Source organism: Saccostrea cucullata, unplaced genomic scaffold (genome assembly GCF_032062105.1).
Source record: "Saccostrea cucullata isolate Sc308-1 unplaced genomic scaffold, CSIRO_AGI_Scuc_v1 ctg333, whole genome shotgun sequence".
In the NCBI taxonomy this organism is placed as follows: Eukaryota; Metazoa; Mollusca; class Bivalvia; order Ostreida; family Ostreidae; genus Saccostrea; species Saccostrea cuccullata.
Genome location: NW_026930396.1, coordinates 349,462 through 372,976, shown reverse-complemented (window position 1 = coordinate 372,976; position 23,515 = coordinate 349,462). Strand labels below are relative to the sequence as shown.

The window sequence follows — 23,515 nt, the reverse complement described above, 5'->3', positions numbered from 1 at the left end:
GAATTGTTAGATACTTGTTCTAGGGGTACAAGTGTAAACTCTTTATGAGACCGTTTCTGAGACTTCAAAGAACATTGAAACACATTGAGATGCATAAAATGAAAATTGTTGCATTAAAAGATTTCATTTTCCAGCTTCATTTTGAGACTTTTTTATTTAAATGGTAATTAAATTACAGAGTTGTCATTCCTTGCTGAGGATCGGATATCCTTAAAGAACAAGCGAGGCTAGTGTGAGAGGGAATCATAGATTGATTTCTAAAAGTTCTTAAGCCATACTGTTTTGTCGGAAAGAATGGTGATAATGAAAAATATGGGTAAGTACAGGCGAAAAATAGATATACCGGTACTTTGATTTGTGATCGAGTAGTTCACTCTGATCATCGTATTTCTCTGTTTTCTATGTGTTGGGAAACATAGCTTCATTCATGACTTTATTTTGTAATATTTTATATACTTCTATATTTAATAACTGCCAAATACTATGAATATCAACAATAAAATTGGAGATAGAGGATCCACTTTATCATGACATATATGCATCCCTAAATTTGTTCCCAAACAATAATCTGCTACATGTAAATAAATTGATATATACTGAAAGGAAAAAGAAACGCAGGGTAGCATAATTTTCGATAAAAATTTGACCACATGACCGAAAATTACGAAAATTGGTCAGAAGGGAAATTTAGTTACCGTGCATCAAAATCAGAATTCAGAATTACTCAACCGTAGAATTTATGACGTCAGGTAGGGAAACGCTAAAAAGCCCAAAACACGTGCAATTTGATAACGACGAGTTTGTCAACAAATCTTGTTGCATTATTTGATGCATATGAGGTATGCACATCCTTTTTCAATATTAAGAGACATTATGAATTTATTGCAATCTTGACACAGTTAACGAAAGTTCAATGGGGTCTTGTTTTCGAATTGCCTAATTAATGAAAAAACAACAACGGTTTACTAAGCAGTCTCTTGTAAATTTTCCCCCATAAAACTTGTTACCCGTTGTCAGAGAGGGTCTGGAATGCTTTTCAATCAACCGTGACGATGAAGATAACGCGAAACAGAGCCATGTTACGAGCGGGAAATTCGTCCTGCCATCTCTTTAATCGCCACCTTACTACCACAAAACAGCCATTTATAGAGTAGACGATTGTCATCATTACATTCGTACGAAATTTGAAAGAAAACAATTCCGCAATTTGGTTTTTAGAGCCAGTCAACTTGCTGTTGTAATCCTCTCACTGGTGCATGCGCACGCCGTTTGATTTATTTTTTTGCATGGTTACCCATGCTAAATATAGCCAGGGTTTGAGAGATAAACACTTTGATGAAATTCCATGCGAAGGAGAAATAAGGCTCTGACAGATGTACGGGAGAGACATTGAAGATAATGAGAGTTTTCGATTTTCACTTTTGGGGGGTATCGTCATTTGAACTTCAATAACTTATGAATTATTGGACAGAATGAAATGGGAATTTGGTTATATCTTTTTGAAAGATGATTTTAAAAGTTAGATAGGAAAACTAAAACATATTTTAAGAAAAACAAATTTAATTCACCTCAAAAGCTTACCCTGCGTTTCTTTTTCCTTTCAGTATATAAGGTGAATCGACTGATAATCAACTATCTCAGAGTTTGCTTTTTAAAGAAATATGTAGTTGATATTACTTACCTGGCTTTTGTGTCTAAGATAGAATTAAGAACACAATTACTTTCGGGAATCAATTTGAATTTTATCTACTATCCAGAATATCAAATAGATATACAAATTTAATACATTATATTAATTACAACAGACACATACATTGTATGTATAACCTTTATTGATGAACCCCAACTGAGATAACAACGTTAAAAACATGTATCATATTATGGTACATAGCTAAGAACAAGAAATAAACCTCTTTTCTATTTGGAACTTGTCCCAGTAAATGTTCCATTTACAGTCCCCTCCTCTCGGTTAATTTTGTAAGTTGTAGACGAGTCGTAGAGGCTGATACAGCAACTGCACATGTTTTGAAATTCCCGCTGAAATTTCGTGTTGAAGAACCCGTATATAACGGGATTTTGACTTGTATTGGCTGAAGCTAAGATAATGGTGATTGTGAATTGAGTGGATGTTATTTGTTTGAGATAAACTGCAAGAAAACTAACCACGAAAAACGGTAACCACATCAAAACAAAAATACAAACAATGGCTATGAACATTTTTGTGAGACGTACTTGTTTTTCTGCCCGCTTGTCCGATCGAACACTCTTTGTGCGAAAAGAGGCCGATTTCATGACTCTAAAAATTTTGACATAATTGAACGAAATGACAACGAGGGGGAGAATAAAAAATAAAGTCACCATGCATCCGAGGTAAACATTGACGTGGAAAGATTCTGGCCATGACAAACCACAAAATGTGTATGTTAAATTGTTGATTCTGAGGGTCATTTCTGTCTGAGCAATGGCAACCGGAACTGGATAAACGATAGACAAAATCCATATGATGACAATTAAGACAATAGAGACGTTTAGTGTAATTCTTTTGTCTGGACGAGCGCAAACATAATTGTGCCTCTCTATGCTGATTATCATCATCGTCAAAATAGAACTGGTCCCACAAACAAATTGAACGTAAGTCACCATCTTACAAATTGCGTGACCAAATACCCACTGGTGGGTTACGCGTGTTATACAAATAAATGGAATCCAGGCTGCAAACAGCAAATCAGCAACAGCGAGATTCACAATGAAATAATTTGTTGGTCGGCGCATCTTCTTATTTCTGAAAACCGCCAACACCACCTAAGGAAATAAAGTTCATTTTATCATAAGCGTGTTCGATGTCATTATCGTAAGTTAAATCCCTATAGAAATGTATGAAAATTACCATTGTGTTGCCTGCCACTGCCATAATGAGGATGATGATGAGAATTGTCGCCTCTATTCCGGATTGACCTAAATTAAATAAATAGACAATCTGCAAAATTCTTCATTTGATTAGATAAGTCTCAAAAGTACTATACATATTCATAACAGATAGTCGTATTTTCGTCCCTTGTTTTCGCGAAAGCAAGGGGAAATAAAATCTAATTCGTCTGTTCATCTGTCAGAAAAACTCTAATCTTATAACCTTATTAGTCATATCTTTTGAATAAGAAGAGAAAAGATTTTCATATTTTAAAAGAAGTGTATGACTGTTTATCACTATATTTTTGCGACACTTTATTTTCGCGAGCGAGCTATAAGGTATTGATAAGCGAGACACAATTTTCGCGAGTAACGTTTTTTTATGTACATGTATTGAATCCTTAAGTTACCAATACGTATTTACACGATGATGTAATTTTCGCAAGCAGAAAGATTCGTGTAAAACGCGAAAATAAAACTTTTGCGAATAAAAGTGATTTACAGTACCTGTGACAAGACTATGATTTTTTTTCATATAAATGACACAATATACTATAAAAAATGACATCTCACCAACAAAGACACCGATAGTGGTGGATCACAATTCTTTGAATTTTACTTTTTTGTACAACTTGCAGTATATACTAGTATACAACAAAGCGTCATGGATATATGAATCGCATTTTAGGGATTAGGCGTAATTTTATATTTTCAATACATAAAAACCAACACCTTTTTGTACCTTTGGTTGAAAAACATTACTTTGTTATACAAATGTATTCCCTAAAAATTTATAGGAGTGTTCGTTTTAAAACGAGTGTTACTGATATATATATATATATGAAGGTAAATGAGAGTAAATTAATCCCCAATCAATCGATCTTGTAGGATCTGGAGGCTAGAGCTTGTCTTGGAGATCCATTAAGATAATTTCCCCTGAATCCAGCGGCTGAATGAACATCGGTAGAACTGTCTACTTCAGTATGGAATTGCCATACATCATCATTATTCTTGGAAAATAATTTTTTTTATTTTATATATCAATTTTTTATGTAAAATACATGTATATCATGAATATGGATATAGAAATATTTCCATATGCACCAATATGTATATGTCATTTAAATTGATTCCATCCCCTACGAAGCATTTCAATAACAGCTGATATAGACGAAAATTTCAACTTGATCTATTAGCAGATGTAAGTTTGATATAGTTCAGACATCATTAGCATAGCAGAAATAACATAAACAGAACTGTCAAACACAGCGAGAGTTGAAAAGATTACCGGTATGGTCCTCTGAATTTAAGTCCGTAATGCTTATTAACTCTTGTTCTGGAAAAGAACATGGGCATCTAAGACGGAATATGTATTTCTCTCTGCGTCTTATGCGTATTTATATCTGTTTGAATTGTTTTCAAAGGAAAAAAGCAAATTCAAAGAACTGTGGTTCCACGCTTTCGATGTCTTTGTTGGTGAAATGTCTTTTTTAGGGCCAATCGTGTCAAATATGAACGCCCTATCATATGTCATGCAAAAGTTATCACCAAAATTGATTTTTTTGAAAAATTAGATCAGTCATGAAAGTCAAGGTCAAGGGGTCAGAAATCAGCACGCTCGGAAATATCTTGTCACGGGTAATGCACATGTCAAATATGAAATAAAACCCTACCTCCTCTCAATCATAAATTATAAGGAAAAATTTACATTTTTGAAAAGTAGGTAAAACTTCAAGGTCACAAGATCAAAAATCATAGTGTATTTAGAAAGGCCTTGTCACAAGCAATATACAGATTTAATATGAAAGCCTTATGTCTTCTCATTCAAAAGTCATGACCAAGGTTAAAGTTTTTGTAAAGTTGGTCAAACTTCAAGGTCAAGGTCACGAGGTCAAAAATCATAGTGTATTTACAAAGGTCTTGTCACAAATGATACACATCTTTAATATGAAAACTCTATCTTTTTCTCATTCAAAAGTTATGGCCAATTTAAAATAATTGTTTAATTTTTTAAGGCCAATTTAAAATAATTGTTTAATTTTTTTCATTAAAAAATTATGACCAATGTTTAACTTTTTGAAAAGTAGATCAAACTTCAAGATCAAGGTCAGGAGGTCAAAAATCATAGTGTATTTAGAAAGGTCTTGCTTTCTCTAAGGTCTATATATCGACGGATTGTACCGAATCAAAAGGCTACAATTGTTTTATTATTTTTTATTAGTTAATAAGAAATTTGTTAAAATCCTTCTAACTCTTTTCATACAAGGCATTGTTAAAAAATTATGAAAACCAATGTTTAACTTTTTGAAAAGTACAGAAGAACGTTTCCAATTTTAGAAACAGCAGGTTTATAAGTTTTTAAAATAGAAACATCCTGCCCGTACCACTTTTTATACCTGATCATGTGATGTAGTTTGAGCCAATAGTATAGTTGGAACAATATAGAAAAATAATAATTAATATGAAAGCCTTATCTCTTCTCATTTAAAGTCTTCATCTCTTCTTGCCCTTCGGGCTCGGTGAATATTGCACTCCCCAGGTGGCTAAATCATCGTATTGATCGCAAAAACAGCAATAATTGTATAATATTATATTAAAGATGGTTTTAAGAGAGTTATGCAGCTTAAATCTCTTCCCATTTTTCAAGACTGTATTCATCTCTTGCTCCTAATATTTACAATCATTTATACAAGCAGATTTTCAGATTTCTGTAAGTGAAAATGGGCAGACAAGAAGATTCACCCTCTCCGTGTAAACAATTACAAAATGGCTCTCATCAAAAAGGGAGCAGGGAAGTGCAGAGGAAGAAACTTATGTACCAAATGATCAATTTATAATTAAATTCTCCTTAGGGTTGAAATATACTGCCTGGACTTCAAAGAAATAACCTATTAAGAAAACATAAAGAGAACTTTCGTATGATTTGAATATCTAACTATATTGGGGAAAGTATTCTCAAGATATGAAACAGAACTGTGTGTTTACTTGGTACGATATATACAGGGCAGACACACCCTTCTCCTTTTGTTTGTTTGTTTTTGTTTTGTTTTTTTTTTATTCTATAAACCACATTAATATATGGTATAATACTGCAATAGGACATGTTATGAAATTTTTTTTATTAATTCGTGATCACTAATTTTATTTCGTTCCCACGAATTTTTATTTCGTGGCCACGAATTTAAAAAAAATCTCAAAAAAATTCCATGCATGTCCTATACCGGCCAGCCTTCTTAAATTATTGAAGGCTTTTATCACAAAGTATTTATTCCCAATATGATTGAAAAATTTTTCAAAGGGAACTGAAGCAATTAAACAAAAAAAATCTCAACCTAAACACATATAAAGGTCATCAACTTTAGTTTTACATTTTACAACCACTGATTTATTGAATAAATATAGCCCAAGTGTTGTAAAACATTGTAAAATTTGAAATTGTAAGGCGACAGATGATATCGGGGTAATACAGTGCTAAATTTGACTCATTGTTGTAAAACAACGTGAACTATACAAGCACTGATGGGGTACTTAGAACAAGAAAGCCGTGGAGTCTTCGTCATTGATATCATATCATGTAACTTTTGGACGGTTAATTCTAATCCATTTTCTTATTTTATTACCACTGTGACGCGTTTGCTCGTAAAATGAAATAATTGTAATAAATTCATACATGTATACCACACTGAATCAAATGAAACCAAATTTAAACTTAAATATTAATTTATTTTATTTTACTATAAAACAATATCATCTTTATGTAAATCTTTTCATCTTTTAATTTTTTTTTCTCTCTTTTCTCTATTTCACAAAATGAAAATTTGCTCAAAGAACATTTTTTTAAGTTAAAAATAGAAAAACGTATTTAATATATTTAAAAAATTGTACATGCACGATGAAACAAAAAAATAGAATTAAAAACAGTCTCGACACATAATATTTGGGAAACTAAATGTTACAAAACTTTTCCGAATGAAGAAGAGTTATAAGATTCTCACCTGCCCAAGTTTGGTTGAATTCCGAAAAAAAGGTAAACACAGACTCATTAGTTTCAGGATCTTTGAGAGCGTATCCCATGTTTAGTGATAATTTTGTGTGGAAAAACTTTTTCTCTTTTTCAAATGTTCGAAGTTCAACAAAATGCTCCAGGAGTTGAGCTGTGTGTCGGACGCGTCATATTTTCCGCGACTAGCCGCTCGCCTGGGTAAAGCGGTAATTAGGATAGAACGCATATATACTGTGCGAGCTAATCAGATTTCGATCAAATAATCTATTGATTTTAGAGTATGAATGTATTACAAATACTGGCTAAGGCTTTGTCACTTTAGCTAATAACATAAAGGTTTATGACATTGATATGAAATCCTAAAGCCATATGACATTGTATCTGTGCTTAGTGTAAATAAATCTACTTTTATATTCTGATGGATTTATTCGGGGAATTACATTTCATCCATTTCTCAAAGTAACATTTTTGATGATTGTAATTTTTATTTGTTATTTTTTTAAGCAACCCTACCCCCTCCCCGCGCTTTGGCAATTTAATAAGAACTAATATGAACCTTAATTTCTTGGTTTTATTTCCATGATTGCTCTGCCGACCTCCCCCCCCCCCCCCCCCCCCCCCCCGGAAAATTACAGAGAATTTCAATTATATAAATACCATAATTGAAAAAGATGTCCTCAGTACTGCAGAGAATGATTCTATGTCCCCTTCGGCGATACGTTTGATACTTTGGTCGGTTATCTTTTCCTTGTGTGTGTGTGTGTGGGGGGGGGGGGGGGTTACATTTAATTATGAGGACAGTCTCTCAGATTATTAAGCTGAAAAATGTTTAAATTAAGCCACCCACCCACTCCATCTCTACCTACTGAATCAAGAATTTAAGGATAGCTGATCCTCATCCAGGAAGAATAACTCTTTAATCTATAATTTAATTCAAGAAGTCTAAACAAAAGCGTGAAATTGAAATATTTTCTTGCAACAATTTTCATTTCATGCCCTTTAATGTCATTTAGGGTTCTTTGAAGCTCTTATAGAAACGCTAAAATTAAAAGTTGAATTAAAGAAAACATGCAAATTTCCTTTACCAACCATATACTAGTATACAAATGTTAATTAGGATGATATGAAATCAGATGTGATTTCTTGTATTTTGCAATGATAGGAAAGACTTTATACGTTATGTATTTGAAAATGACTGAAGTAACTTAAAGAAACTTAAGTGTCGTATGAAGTATAAAAATCATGCAATTTTTTTCAAACGCCTAGGTACCTAAAATGTACAAGTTGATTAACTTTCAATTAGAAAATGCATAGAAGGTGTTATTATTCGCATTTCCTGAAAATTTATTTGAGATTCATTATTTTTACCCCGTATAATATGATTAACTTTAAGGATGATTATAAAGAATTGCAGAATTGGGTAAACACACATAAATTTGAGATTCAGAGACATTACTCTGAGAATTTTCAATTATTCTATGCCTGATTTTAGGACCTAGGGATCGGACTACCTTAAGGTTAATTTATGTGGTAAATCCCCCACTTTGAAAAACGTTGCTGTAGACCTAAATAATGAATTTATGCATTACTAATTTTTATTGAATGTAATATGTACGTTTAAACGATTTATTTTCAATGCTATAAATATCAAAAAAAAAAAAAAAAAACTTGCATTTGAGTGATCCTGACCTTTCCAGCAAGTCACCTAACATACAGAGCTAGCAATTAATCAATTCTTTGACTTGTGTCAATGCGTTAGAGCCATGTTTGTCCAGATCTTAAAATTCTTTTAATTAACCCAAACGGTTCAAGTGAATCAATTCCTCGTTAGTTTACAATGTAAATATATGCACAGTAACCCTTTAATCCATAACCCAAATTAAATAATTTTTATTGAAGTTCATTGCGTATAAGAGATTTTGGATTTTTTCAATATTATTTATTCCAGTAATTCAAATGGGTATGTAACATACTGGGTTGAGCCAGCAAGAAGTCCATGGCCACAACACTCGAGCTCACTAATGTCCTTGGCCTATTGAAAAAGATTTTTAATATTTTTTTTTCTATTATTCCCATGTAAAGTATATAAGTTCCAATCTGCATAACCTTAATGTGTTCACAGGTCCTTAAAAACTGGACAATAATTTTGCCAGTATATATACTTTACATCAGGAAAAGAAGCTAAGTCCCATCCAGCCCCCCTCCATAAAACATACCTGATGACTATTTTTGCTTGTAAAGTTGTGCCCCCGCCCCCAACATTTGGTGTTGATAAAGATTAATATAAAGTATAAATAACTATGGTCCTCTTCTTCTTGATGAGACTAGAGATTTTTAAGTCTGAAAATACCTTTTCTTTTCATATAAATTTTATTTTTATAAAAAAAAGTGATGTTTCTTGATATCATATGTAAAACTATCAGCAAAATGTTGCAATAATTTGATTCCTGAGTCAACGATCAAATTAATAAAAGGATCTGTCATATTCAAGTCAATCAATTGTAGATTTAACACCATATCCAATACTTTGATGAAGAATGTCAAGCTAGAAACATTTATATATTTATTCACAATGATTTTAAAATTCCACATTTCAAAGAGAAAATCTGGTTTATTCCTTTCTCTAAGTGTAACATTCATTACCTTCAATGGATTCTTTAGGAATTACATGTTCATGATTCTAATATTAGTCATACTCAGTAGAAGTCCATGTGTATTTATCCTAAAAGGCCTTGTTACAACACATATATACCTACATCACACATCATCAGAATTGCTTATACTGTATACAGGGAAATTTTCACCACCGTTTTATTTTCGCCCCTTTTGCCCTACTCTCATTTGGACGAACTTAATACGGGGCGAATTCAAAGAATACAGTCTAATTTCTTAAACAAATCTATGATTGGGCGAATTTAAAATGGGGCAAAATTGTTTGCAAGTGTGAAAGGGCGAAAATAAGATGGGGCGAAAATAACCCTGTATACAGTAGTTTGTGAACTACTGAAATAACAATAAAATACTGCTGAACTGTTCTTGTGTAGCGAAATCAAAACTTTCATATATTATAATACTAGTACATGTATATATATATAGATACATTAAAAACACTAGAAGACAAATACTCTGGTAAACATAGTTGCCAAAGAAAATTTCCCAAGATCCAAAGCAAAACACTAAAAGGGAGGTAACTTCTGTTTCTTTTTAAAAAATTATTCACTGGCACAAACCAATAACCAGTAGTGACAGCGGCAGTGACAATGTGTTCAGTCCAGAACCTAAACAAATGACCCAGTCCTACTGGTTGATCATGCTTGCTGTGTCCTGTTATTTTGAACATATTTCATTCACTAAAGTTAATATAAATGCAATACAAAAGATTCTGCAAATCCGTGATTTCTACCTCAAAAGCATTATAAGGGAGATAACTTCTGTTTCTTTATAGAAAAAGATTTTATAGTTCTTCAAAATCAAAATATTTTACAATGAAGAAAGTTCAGTAACAATGGTTTGCATTTTCAGCAGTTTTGTTGTTGTTGTTGTTGATGTTTTTTTTCTGTAAAGTGAGATTCAAAAATCTGAAGGAACACATTCTCCAGGATCACCTAAATGTGCTCCTTCAGTACACTACAGACATTACTACATTTAAACTAAATGGAAACATATCAGCACTTTTTTCCTCTTTGGTAAGATTTATTATGTTCCCCAAACGAAGTTGGGGAACATATTGTTTTTACTCTGTTTCTTATTATTATTATTATTATTATTATTTTTCTTCTTCTTCCTGGGTACTTTTTTGTCCGGGAATGATCTTGTAAACTGTTCGTCCGAGGTAGGTAAAACCTTTCTAGGGTAAGTAGACATGTTATGCAGATTTGCGGAATCAAGGTCATTTTGCGCGCACGTGCTTGCAAGAGCGCGCACGTGCACCACTTGAAATAACCAATATAATAGATATAGTCGGATATTTTTTGATAAAATGCTTTGAAACTCATAATGTAAGGATACATTAGTAGTATAGACAAGATGGCATGGTCAAAATAGCAATCAATGCACGTGCGCTTTGCTCTGATTGGCTTAAAGTCTCAATATCTTTCTTGTTTCTTGTCATAATCTTTTGAAATTTTGAACATGGTTGAAGATCTACAGCATGATGTATTAAAATTTTAATAAAAGCATGCGCATGCGCGCGTGCTGTAATCTGATTGGCTAAAACTTTAAATGGCTATATCTCCTTTGTTTTTTGACGAAATGCTTTGAAATTTAAAACATAGTCATGCATTACGATATCCTAAAATAGGATGTAGAAAATATTCATGAAATCACGCGCATGCACGTGTGCTGCAATCTGATTGGCAAACTTCAAATGGCTATAACTCTCTTGTTTTTCTACCAAACTGGATGGGATTTAGAACTTGGATAAATATAAGGGACTCCTACAAGAAGGTGTAGTCATTATGCACGTGCTTGCACGTGCGTGCACGTTGAGTAAAATAAAAAATACACTCGAATGAGTGTATTTTTTAATACTTTTGGATTAAATGCTTTGATATTATTAAAATTTTAGATAGTGTAGACAAGATAATATGGTCGTTACGCACATGAACACGCGTGCAATGCCTATTTTTTAAATATATTTTGTATTTTTCTTGGAAGACCTTGATTAAGTCTAAATTCCATAAAGTATTTCTTATTTAATAGAGATAACAGGGAATATGGCACCAAAAGGGAGTTTGGGAGCGTTTGGGGAACATCTGTAACGGTCCCCGTTACAATTAGCACTAGTTAATTCATTGAACTACCCTATAAATTGGCAAAAAAAAAAAAAAAAAATCAGATGGACTTAAAAATATGACATAACAAAATGATCAAAAACAATTCAAATATCTATGAATATCATATAACTTAAATAAAGGAAATGGCACAAATTTTGGATTTAAAAATTTATAATGTATTTATCAAAGTATATGCACAAACAACATTAAATGATCTTGTACATATGTCTGTATACCAGTAATCAAACTTGCACCAAAAAAAATGAAGAAAAACATAATATGAGTAATATTAATAAACAATGTTCAAGTCAAAACTTTCAAAAAATACAACATTACTGTACATCATGATAAAAAAGAAATTCAAAATAAATCAAATAGTTTACTGACATAATATTAAAACCCTCCTGGTGCCCATGCATTAACATCCTTGTTGGCGACTTTGATTTGTGACGTCGTACTCCAGCTCTGAATCTTCTGGAACAGAGACTCCGTCTTTTTACTGTTACTTTTACTTTCACTATGGTCAAATGAATGAGATTCCATGAATTTATTTCTCTCACTGAAATCTGTGTGTTTCCGACTTCCTATAGACAATTGGTGTACGTCCCGCTCAATTAGAGAGTTCAGGTCAGAGCTATGAAACACATTGTCCTCCATCTTGTTTTTGTGTAGACTGTCTAGCTGTTGAAGGGAGCCGGCTCGCCTGGGAATTTTTGGAGACCCATTAGGCGTGGGCGGGAGAGAGGCTGAGGATGAAGCCGACTCTGACCTTCCACGGAAACTTTCACTTAATACCTGTATATCTGACAGTGAATTTGATTTCTTTAGGGGAGAGGATTCGAATTTTCCTGAGTCAAAGTATCTGTTCACCTCACTGGAGTTCAGTAGATCTGTCAGGTTGGAGATTTTGGCACCGGTAAGCTGTTGTCTGGTAACCTCAGCAGATAGGCTGCTCCCTGGCTTAGTTTTTTGTCTGGTACCTGCTGTAGATGTCACAGGTGTAACTTCATTCACTGGTGGGGGCACAGGTGCTACAGGTATTGTTGGTTCAGTGGAATCTGAAAATAAAACAACAAAAATTGTAAAGACATTGAAGAGTGAAGATACCGATACTCATAATAGTTTTTCTATACTGTTCAGTCATGCTCAACAAAGGACTTGTGCTTAGTATTCCCTCAAACTTGACCAAAGTCCATCAGATTTGAGGAAAATTAGTAAAATCTTCAGTCACCCTCATGTAGCATTCATGAATATTTTGAATCAATAAATTCTGGTTTCAAAACATCCACTTTTCAATACCATTCACTGCAAATTATAACTCTTTTAACTCATTTGATTATCAAACAAAAGGAGCCAATTTGAACATACATGAAGCTTCTGTACCTACCATAAACATGCAGCAGTTTTAAGCATACATGTGCTAACTGTCCAAACATGACAATTTTTCCACCCCTAACCTACATCATAGTAATATTATCTCTCTTTTATGTCACAATACTGACAAATTCATTGAATACTCAATCGATTACACTTTCTACAGTGATGTAAATGTTATCATTTCCTGTCATCACGGTCACGATGGTACGTTTCATACCAGTATTACTAATCATGCAAAACTATAAAATCAAACCATCGAATAAGAAATGCAAATCAAGCTACATTTATCAAATTTTCCTTTATTTAATACCTATAACAAAATTTTCATACACAAAACAATAAATCTATAGTTATTCCTTTTTATGTCAAATTTAGTTTTTGTTAGTTTGTTGTTGTTTTTTGAAAATTGTTATTATTATTTTAAAATTTTACTTTTGAAATTAATATGATTAACTTCATATGCTAATTTTTTCCTTTCTATTTAACTTTTGCATGCATAATTAATCTTAATATTAACATATATTAAAATTTCATGCATAATCAGTAGATATTGGATGTTCTAAGATTAAAGAGTCTCAGCAGATAGCTTTAAAATGAAAATTACATTAACTAACAAAAAAAAAACATTACTTTAAATCTTTTATATTTACCATCATGTATATACTTTAAAATAATAGCTTTAATTCAACATCTTTCGATCATACAAAAAAAAAGTTAATTTAATACTTCAAGCACTATGACTATACCTGCTATAACACTGTTAGTGTTTGTCCAATACTACAGATTTCACAATTATAATTACCATGCATTACCACTCTATTTATCTTAATAATAACAATTTTGTTTACTTTTTTTAAAACTGGATCCATCTTGCATCATGAGTCTAGAACACGTAGAATGCATATATAAACAACTATGCAGTGTAATCAGAGAACCAGAATACGGACAAGGTCAAGGCCACTCAATATTCTGCGTAGTTGAATAGCTAATGGGAAATATTTTTAAGCTTTATTTTTAGACAAAGGTGTAAACTATTTTTTAATTTCGGTTATGAACAGGAAGTTGAGTTTATAAACAGGAATAAGGTAAACTGGAATTCCTTAGGTTCACAGAATATATACTTGTATAAATTTATGCATTAAGGCTTATAGAGGCGGAAAGGGAGGGGGGGGGTAGTTATAACGTTTCAAAGAAACTAAAACAGATCAGAGGTACAAAATTTTTTATAGAATGTAATAAGAACTAATGAGATTTATAATAATGATCATGCATAAAGATAGAAACAGCACATATATCAGTAGATTTTTCTTTTATATGAAAATGCTAGTAATTGATGAAATATATTCCCAATATTGTTATAATTGTTATAACTAAGCAAATAAAATCCATTTCTGATTACCGGTATGATAAGTGCAGTGCATGCACTATGTGTACCACACTATGTGTACCTGTATTTCTACTAACACCAAAACAACGTTAACACTAGGTTGTACAAGGAAAATCTGCAAGTAACTGGTTCTGTTTTTTTTTCTGTAGATAACACATACTATTCTCTTTAAACTGTCAATCAATTCTAATATTACAACATCTTGGGAGAAAAACAGCAAATAAAGGTTAACTGCACTCTTGCAAATTTTAAGTGAAATGCAGTATTTGTCCAGGATCATGCACATTCAAGTGCAGGAAGGCCTTTAAGTTGCATGATGATTTATGATAATAAAGTCACATTAATACTGTAAACCAACTTTATTTCGCGATTAACCAGGGATAAACTAGTTCGCGACGATTAATTTTCGCGATTAAACCTTTTTAGATCTGTTATTAATAGACACATACACTTTAAGAATCGGTTCGCGACTATTATTATTATTATGTTTATTCAGGCAAAGAGTCAAATTCATTACAAATCATAACACAAATTACATTCCAAAATTAATTAGCGACGAGAAATATTCGCGATGACAAGGCATTCGCGAACTTCGCGAAAATTTCTCGCACGCAAATAAAAGTTGGTTTACAGTAGTTAGTCAAAGTGCTGTACAAATGAAAAAGACAATCATTTAATGATTGACATGAATTTTATTATGAAACATGTATGTGAGAGCAAACAAGAGACCCCATCCCTCCCCAAATAAAATTGAATCCATCTATTCATGCTTACCATTCGTAATGACTTTGGAATCCTCGTCTTCAATAGTTTCTGGAATTATGGGTGAGTTATAGAAGTTGAAATAATTCCAATTGTACTTGTTCTTCCTCTTTGACCCCTCACTTTTATGTTGGTCTGAGGACATTACCAGTTGTGTTGTGGTCTGGGTTGCCATTGACTGACTAACTGATTGGACCGTGCTGGTCCCGGGATGGGATGATAGTTTATCTTCAAATCCCATGAAACTTGAACTGGACAAATCCATGAAGTGGCCATCACAGTCCAAAGAGTGTGGGTCCTGCATGGTGAAATATTCTAGTTGGATTTCTTTTTCTTCACAAAATTGATCCAATTCCTTTAGAAGAAAATAGAATCTTAAACTGATTTGTTTATACCATATATCATGTGTATAAAAGATTGAACTTAATTAACACAATCTGCATCACTGAGAACAAATAAACACAATTCCTTCATAGTTAATATATATATATGTAATGCCTTACATCTAAGAGGTATATTGCTATCCACAAATAAGTGTATAAGAAGAAAAAAAATATTTCCTATCAGTGAATTTTCATTCAAAGACCACAAACTCTCCTCAATTTTCTGGTACCAATAAAGTCTGACTATCGTGGATGATTAGTACATGTACATGTATTGGTATACAAAATGACAACAATTGCCAATTGATCAATACATGTACATGTAATATAAAAAATATGATATGGCATCAATCAGTTCTCACATAACTTTAAATTCAAACAACTCAATAGTCAGTGCCATACAGGCCCCCAAGGATGGGGGGGGGGGGGTGTCTATGACACCTCTGTCAATAAAAGAAAACACATCATCTCTGACAGGTGATAATACTGATTTCATGGATACCACAACTAATCTAAATGACACCTTAATTAATAGATAAATTCAGGGCAATTCATGGAAAGGACAATTCGAGGGTGCACTGTAGAGTATTTCATAGCTGTAGAACTATAGCTTTCTGCTTGAGAAAATTTGGACAGATAAAGCAGAGAGCTACAGATCCAAACATTGTTAAAAAAACCTTCAAATTACACCACTGTTTTTTGGTTGCTCACTCCGGGTTCCATTTCCTGTATTTTATGCTATTCTCCACTTTAGAAATGGTTTCCCTAATTTACCATATCATAGCATGTATTTTACTCTTATTTTTGGGCAAGCTTATGTTCTTTGAATTCTACAGAGCCATGATCTCTTAAATGAACCTCAGAATGTAAATTCGATAAACCAACATTCCAAAAACATAGAGGGCTGTTTGGGACCGTTGAAATGTAAATAACGTATCCAGCATTTTTTTCCTTATATAACTGGTACTATAAACGGCACCATTCCCAATGCCAAAATTGTACTTGTTGCTTATTCTTTAAACCAAGGAGCAATAGGTAATTAATTCGGAATAAACGCAAAAATCGTTGCGTTTGCATAAATGAGAGAAAATTCTCCTGTTTTTCTTTTATGTTATTTTTCCCAACTGAACCGGTACCGGACCCTTTCCCAATGGGTGGAAAAAAATTGCTGGTATCCGAAGTAGTTGTGAAATACATGTTCAACAAGTAGGGTTGTCACGGTTCCAAAATTTTTCGGGTTGGGTCGGTTCTTAATTTTTTAGGGTTGGTTTCCGGTTTTATGGTTCCGGTTTTTAATAGAATAAAAACTCATGATTTGAATTATATTCAGCAAAAATTTTATATTTTATTCAAGCAAAAACATTTTATATATAATTTTCAAGAATTTGTCATTGAAGTAAAGGTACATAGTTTCCTCACAAAAAATAATGACTGGTTATATTTCTTATATAGCCCCTATGGGTCATCTTCAAAATGGCCTATAACACATCTTTGGTGTACTAATATTTAAAAACATTTGAAAATAATGTAGAAATCAGAAGAGAATGACAAATATGAATAATTTTTCATATAGTACCAAGAGATACAAATTATGTATTTGAGGAACGTGTCGTCTGACCTTAAAATAAGTTTCCTTACTAGAAAAATTATTGAACCAAATGATTCAAATAACATTATTACCGTTTTTAATGGTAATATGCTAATGAATCTTTCGTTTTGGATGCCATTTTTATGGTAAAACCTACAGTACTCTATTGTACAAATGGAACCGAACCGGATTCTGGGAAAACAGAACTGAACCTGACCCGAATTAATTATTCCGCAATTCCGGGTCATTTCGGGTACCTGTGACAGCCCTATTAACAAGTGGATACCATTCTAAAAGTGGACAAAAGCTGAAAATACAAGAAATGATACCTAAAGTGAGTGACAAAAAAGTGGTGTCATAAATCGTATTTGACAATGCATGGATCTGTAGCTTCCTGCTTTATCTGTCCAAATTTTCTCAAGCAGAGAGCTACAAATCTACTGTACAAAAATTGTAAATAGATATCAAGCATTTGGAATACATCTTATTTATCAATATATAATTGATACACTTCTTGAATTTACTGATGTTTATCCTCAAAAAGGAGACCCTATCTGCCTCTGCCCCCCCCCCCCCAAAAAAAAACAATAATTTGTCACTAAATCTGTTTATACATTCTATAATACCAATGGGAAAATGAAAATGTGCCTGTATGGCTTCCAAAATATATGCTAGGTAAAATGAAGAAGTAATAATTCTATGGGCTATTATATAAGGAAACCAGAAACTGAAAGCAGAGACAATCTGTCTCAGCTGAAAGACACTCCCCTGCCACTTATACATCATTACTAATTAAAAAATACTTCAAGAAAAGGCCTACCTTTGTTTTGCTATTCCAGTGACTGGTTTTCTTTTTTAGTTATAATCAACTTAAAAATGTTTTGAACCTTTTTTGAAAGATTGACAAAGCCCAGGAATGAAATATAAAGAGACTATATGGAGAATTCAAATGTGGCGAGATTTCCAAAAGTCAGCATTACCTTTACTATACAAAACAGCTGATGATCAAGGCGTTTGGGGGTCCACGATGGGGAAAAGAATTCAATATTCCCACTCATTTTTCACTAGAATTGGCAGAATTAAATTTCAATACTGTTAAATAAAGAACCATTCTTGTCGCAAGTTGTCGATATACTGGAACACTGAGTTCGAACACGAATAAATCATTCCATGTGTAATACCATGACCCTTTAATCCTCCCCGCGTAAACAAGTTGAAGGTCAAGTCATTGGGCTTTAGTTTGCGGTGTTGTGCGCACTCCCCTCGGTCATTTTGATAATACCCCTGAACATTGTGTGAACTTCGAGGCTTACAAGTTAATAAACATAATCTTTAAAATAATTACCTTAAATAATTTTGGTTAGATCCATTAAAAAATCAAGAAAACGGCGGTGACAGATGTTTCATCATCTGAACGTACGATCACCATGTTGCTTTTCGCCAGCTGTGGTTCAACTAAATGCAGTGAACGTCAGGCCATTAACCCGAAGCTGGGTTATTTTGTGCTCATACTGTTTCGAACGCGGACTTTTCCCTATTTTTGTTTTGATTCAGCTCAAATCATGCAAACAACTTCAGTAATATAACTTACATATCTTAATCAGTTAAATAAATTATATTAATGACATATTGTTCTACATTAATAAAATAAATTGTAAAATGCAATGTCCGCTCGAAGCTAAAAATAAAACTTAATAAACATGATAAAGATAATTTTTCTTATTTATAGTAAGCAACTATAACATGCCACGATCACATTAATTTGGGAAAGGGGGTAATTCAGTACTTTATAATTGTTTCAAAAATTTGTTTCAAAACTGTCAGATCACTTAATTTCTATCAACATATATATAACCATGATAACCGTTGTTTAAAACACAGTTAAACATAAAATACTCAATTAATTAAGTGTACTGTTTATATGGAATATAGAATTATGTGAATTGTGCAGTGTTACATGTATGTCAGATGGATTTTTATACCCCCCGCTTGAAAAGTGGGGGGTATATAGTAATCGGTATTTCCGTCCGTCCGTCCTTCTGTTACGCTTTGGGGTACCAATCTCTTATCCGCAACTCCTCTCATACCACTGAAGGAAATTTAATGAAACTTTCACAGATTCTTAATTACATATTGCCATTGTGCACCTCCTATTTTACTTTTTGATCTGACATATATTTTTGATTTTCCAGAGCAAAACATGGACACTGCCATTATATTCATATGGGAGGCGGGGGGTATCATTTAGTGAGCTCATTGCTCACAGTACTGTTTTGATTTGATTTTGTATGACCAAAAATTTTTTTTCGTACAAAGTAGAATGCATTTGACATATTAATAAATTGGGGGATTTTTGACATTGCAATGAAAAAAAATATCAGATGCATAAAGGGTGGGGGGGGTGGGGGGGGGTATTAGACTATTTTGTAACTTAATAGTTAATTACGTCTCAATGTGGCCAAGATTTCTAAGTGAGACATAGTATTGGACATTTTTTTCATAATATATATATTTTTTTAGAAATCTATAAGAAAACATAGATTTTTTTTCCATGAAAGTAATCAAAAGGGTTCATGTTGGAGAGTTTTTGATATGTTTTTTAAATTACATTTTTATTCAAGTATCTATTGTTGAAATATAAATTCATATTTTAATTTAGTTGAGGAATTTTCTAAAAAATAAAGCACATATTTAACAATTCACAGGGGCGTAGCCAGGGTACTTTTTATGTGGACGCCTGAATAGGTGGGGGGTTAGGGGGCCGCTATAGGGCAAAGCCCTATGAATTTCTGACGATTTCGATTTGCATATATTTGACCCTTCTGAGAGCATTTTTCTTGCACTTTTTCAGTTTGTTTCGCAGCCACATTTGAGGTCTGTTCTTTCCTTGTACAAAATGCGGACAGTCACTCAATAAAGAGAAAGGATATGTCCAATAGCTTTGTTTGTAGTGAGTGGTTGACTGGTTTAGACAGACCGCGTAATTGACTGATAGTCAGGCTTACATTAATATTGAAAATACGCCTCTAAAGATTAAATTAACAAAGACAGAAGATAGAATTCTTTTCAACTCATTTTTTTTTGCACATTAGCTATGTACATTGTTTACATTTTAGAATGAATGTTCATAAATATTCACAAATTTGGTATATTTAACTTTTTGCAACAATTAAAAAAATATATAGTAATGGTTTAAAGGTAGTGTTACGGATTTCAATACTTAAGAGGACTTTTTTTTAAAGGTTAAACTGAATTTTACCAATATTTCGATTGATGATGTTCATATATAAAGCTGAATTATGATTTTTGAAGTCTCGCACGAATCCGATATCAAATTTTTTTTCTTTTTTTTTGGAAGGGGGAGGGATATCGTTACAGAAGTTAAGCATTACGGTTGGAAGTTAGTTTCCAGTAATAGAAATTGAAATTTTTGGCATTAAATATTATCGTTTGTTTTAAGAGAGCCGACTAGGGTTTTATAGTATGAAATCTACGATAGAGAAACTCTTTAAGAATGTAATTACACTTGGAAAAAACTATGTAATATTCGATAGTAAACCAAAATCCTGGAAATTTTTTTGATTTCAGTGAGGTGTTTACTCTCGTATTTTCTCCTAAAACTGATTCTGTTGATTTTTCATTTATTTTTTTATCGTGAATTCTAAATTGTTTCTAAGTATTTTTTAAAAATTATTTTCTAATATTTTGCAAAAATGATGAGAACGCTTTACAATATTACGCTGTCTCGCTCTCCTCTCTCTTTTTCTTTTCTTTCTTTCTTTCTTTCTTTTTTTTTTTTTTTTTTTTGAAAAATGATGTGGACGTTTGTGCGTACAAACGTACGCCTGGCTACGCGCCTGATTCATTTTTTATGAATTATTTCAATATTGGTTTAATCACAAGTTTTGTTGTGAGTGGAGATGGGAGGTAACTCTTCATGTTATTTCTCTACATGTACAATGTATATTATTTCTAATTTCATAAAAATGTTTTCTTTAGTCATTTTTTAGAAATTGATTTTTACTTTTGATTTATTTCTTCAGTTGTTTTCCCTAATTTGCTATGCAGTTTTTTGAATAGCCACTTTAATCATTATTCTTACCTTAATGACGGGAAACCAAAAGAGAGAGAGAGAGGGGGGGGTAGTTGTGGACCATTTGGTACCTTTATTAGCCCTCAATGTGACCAAGATTTTTTGAGTGAAGAATAGTATTAGATAAATCTTTCATATAATGATAAAAAATCAAAATTCTATTGGACAGATTTTTTTTAGAATTTAAAAAGTGTCAAATTTGTATGCATGAAAATAGTCAAATTAGTTAAATTTCAAATGTTTTACATGTTGTATTCTCTTAATTCATCTATATTCAGACAATCCATTGTTCAAATAAGTTTATAGTATCAATAATGTTTAAAAATAAATTTTAATATTTAATGCATATTGCATAATAAATTTTTTTATGTGAAATATATGTCTTGTATTATGATTTTTTGAGTGACTGGAAAGGGGAGGTAACTCATTGCCCCCTGGTTCCGTAATTTACCCACAATGCCATGTTCATATTTCGACTAAGTGTTCATTACACATCCCTTTACGCACTCTCTACCATCGGCTCATACATTCACCTCAGAGGTGTCTGAGAGAGGAACGAACGACAACTCTGCATAGGAGATTGCCCTTTACGCTGTGTGAAAATTTCAACAAAATCTATTGACAGTTTTTTTTTTGGGTCAGGTGTCCTTAGCTACCTTAAATGCATAAAACAATGTAAAATGCTGCACTTGCTGTCGCTAGCAATTTTTAGAAATTAGTTTCTTTTATACAAACAAGTTTGTCCAAACCCCTCGAAACAGTAGCCAAAAAAAAAACACTGATCAGTATTGCATTTTGATGTGAATATAATGAATTTGCTTTAAAATGACTTATGTTACCTGAAAATTTTGTCCTTGGTTTGTCTTATCTTAGTTCTACGAGGGCCGTTCAAAAATTACGCGGACTGTGCTATTATTATACCCCCCGCTTGAAAAGCGGGAGGGTATATAGTAATCGTTAATTCCGTCCGTCCGTCCGTCTGTCCGTCCGTCCGTCTGTACGTCCGTCCGTCCGTCTGTTACGCTTTAGGGTACCCATCTCTTATCCGCAACTCCTCTTAAACCATTGAGTGAAATTTAATGAAACTTTCACAGAATCTTTATTACATATTGCCATTGTGCACCTCCTATTTTACTTTTTGATCCGACACATATTTTGGGTTTCCCGACCACAGTAAAACATGGACTTTGTCATCAGTTATAACCATATGGGAGGCGGGGGGTATCATTTAGTGAGCTCATTGCTCACAGTACCTCTAGTTTACTCTTACAGACGTCATATAGTTATGAAATTTCACAGAAATATGTATCTTAAAGATTAAAATAAATTTTGGGCCAAATTTCTGTATTTCAAAAAAATTCTACTAAAATTATCGGTATGTTGATATCGCTGATGGAGAGATACGGAGCACGACAAAAAATTAGAAGCAAAAGCATGCGGAATCCAAAATTAAACTCATTAATTTTCTATAATTACATATTTTTCGACAATTTTCTCAAATGTATCTTTTAATTGCTCTATTATTATGTATTTAGATTTCTGACGTGATATTTGAAATACTAACAGAAATATAGTGATTTTTCTCTGATACTGTGAAAATGACGTCTCCTGAATTGACGGCGCACCACACTTTTGTTAAATTATGTGTAATACTCGAGATATCGCCAATATAGATCCATAATATGCATAATAAAACATGAAGTATACTAGGGTATTCGTGACATTCGTCCACAAATAGCAAATTGAAATTTAGACCGTTAGACCTCTGTAAAAAGGCTTTACGGGAGGACGGGAAGAAGATTACCGAAGAAAACTTTATCCGGACTGTAAAGAACGTGATTGAGAGTCACCAATATCACACTATATCTCATAAATACCTGCAGTTTTTGGTTTTAAAACAAAAAAAAAAGAATATTCTTTACTTGTTTAATAGATTTTAAGCTTGACAAGAAATGGTGTTTGAATGTTGAGTAGATAAGGTAACTCAAACTGTACAGCTACTCATGGGAAAATGTTGAGAAAATGAAAGCTCAATCACATATTTTTTATAATGCCAGTGACGTCGAAGATTTTGCTGCTCCATGACTTTATGATATGTCCCGAAAAATCACTCAAAATTGATACCAATTTACAACATTTTGATAGAAAATTTCGAAGACCATATAAGTAAAGATTCTTTTATATTATGTGTGACATTTTGCCCGATTATGTCGTCAAATATTTTTTCTGTGCAACAAGTC

General features: G+C 32.7%; 2 protein-coding genes across 4 annotated transcripts; both read right to left on the bottom strand.

Annotated features, from left to right (window-relative positions):
* Nucleotides 1-1,890: 1,890 nt before the first annotated feature.
* Nucleotides 1,891-7,037, bottom strand: LOC134228413 (somatostatin receptor type 4-like). The gene is made up of 3 exons (XM_062710063.1): nt 6,903-7,037; nt 2,888-2,955; nt 1,891-2,802 (listed from the first exon to the last, which is right to left on the bottom strand). The coding sequence occupies exons 1-3, from the start codon at nt 6,979-6,981 to the stop codon at nt 1,918-1,920; spliced, it is 1,032 nt and encodes a 343-aa protein (XP_062566047.1). The 5' UTR covers nt 6,982-7,037; the 3' UTR covers nt 1,891-1,917.
* A 4,739-nt stretch (nt 7,038-11,776) lies between these two features.
* On the bottom strand, nt 11,777-18,666 carry LOC134228435 (uncharacterized). Of its 3 annotated transcripts, none has more exons than XM_062710094.1 (3): nt 18,163-18,299; nt 15,224-15,566; nt 11,777-12,743 (listed from the first exon to the last, which is right to left on the bottom strand). In XM_062710094.1, the coding sequence occupies exons 1-3, from the start codon at nt 18,238-18,240 to the stop codon at nt 12,079-12,081; spliced, it is 1,086 nt and encodes a 361-aa protein (XP_062566078.1). In that variant the 5' UTR covers nt 18,241-18,299; the 3' UTR covers nt 11,777-12,078. The 3 variants fall into 3 exon arrangements, 2 of the variants coding, with proteins under 2 accessions (XP_062566078.1, XP_062566079.1); XM_062710095.1 differs by lacking the exon at nt 18,163-18,299 and adding an exon at nt 18,528-18,666 and having other exon boundaries at nt 11,782-12,743; XR_009983996.1 differs by lacking the exons at nt 15,224-15,566; nt 18,163-18,299 and adding an exon at nt 13,809-13,947 and having other exon boundaries at nt 12,621-12,743.
* Nucleotides 18,667-23,515: the final 4,849 nt, after the last annotated feature.

What these genes read in the sequence shown, in the direction of transcription:
- LOC134228435 (XM_062710094.1), bottom strand. Translation starts at nt 18,240, where the DNA reads ATGAGTGGGAATATTGAATTCTTTTCCCCATCGTGGACCCCCAAACGC. An exon ending in AGCTGTTTTGTATAGTAAAG is followed by an intron (nt 15,567 to 18,162) that starts GTAATGCTGACT and finishes TTTCTTCTAAAG; the next exon opens with GAATTGGATCAATTTTGTGA. An exon ending in TTCCAAAGTCATTACGAATG is followed by an intron (nt 12,744 to 15,223) that starts GTAAGCATGAAT and finishes TTTTATTTTCAG; the next exon opens with ATTCCACTGAACCAACAATA.
- LOC134228413 (XM_062710063.1), bottom strand. Translation starts at nt 6,981, where the DNA reads ATGGGATACGCTCTCAAAGATCCTGAAACTAATGAGTCTGTGTTTACC. An exon ending in ATTCAACCAAACTTGGGCAG is followed by an intron (nt 2,956 to 6,902) that starts GTGAGAATCTTA and finishes TATTTAATTTAG; the next exon opens with GTCAATCCGGAATAGAGGCG. An exon ending in CAGTGGCAGGCAACACAATG is followed by an intron (nt 2,803 to 2,887) that starts GTAATTTTCATA and finishes TTATTTCCTTAG; the next exon opens with GTGGTGTTGGCGGTTTTCAG.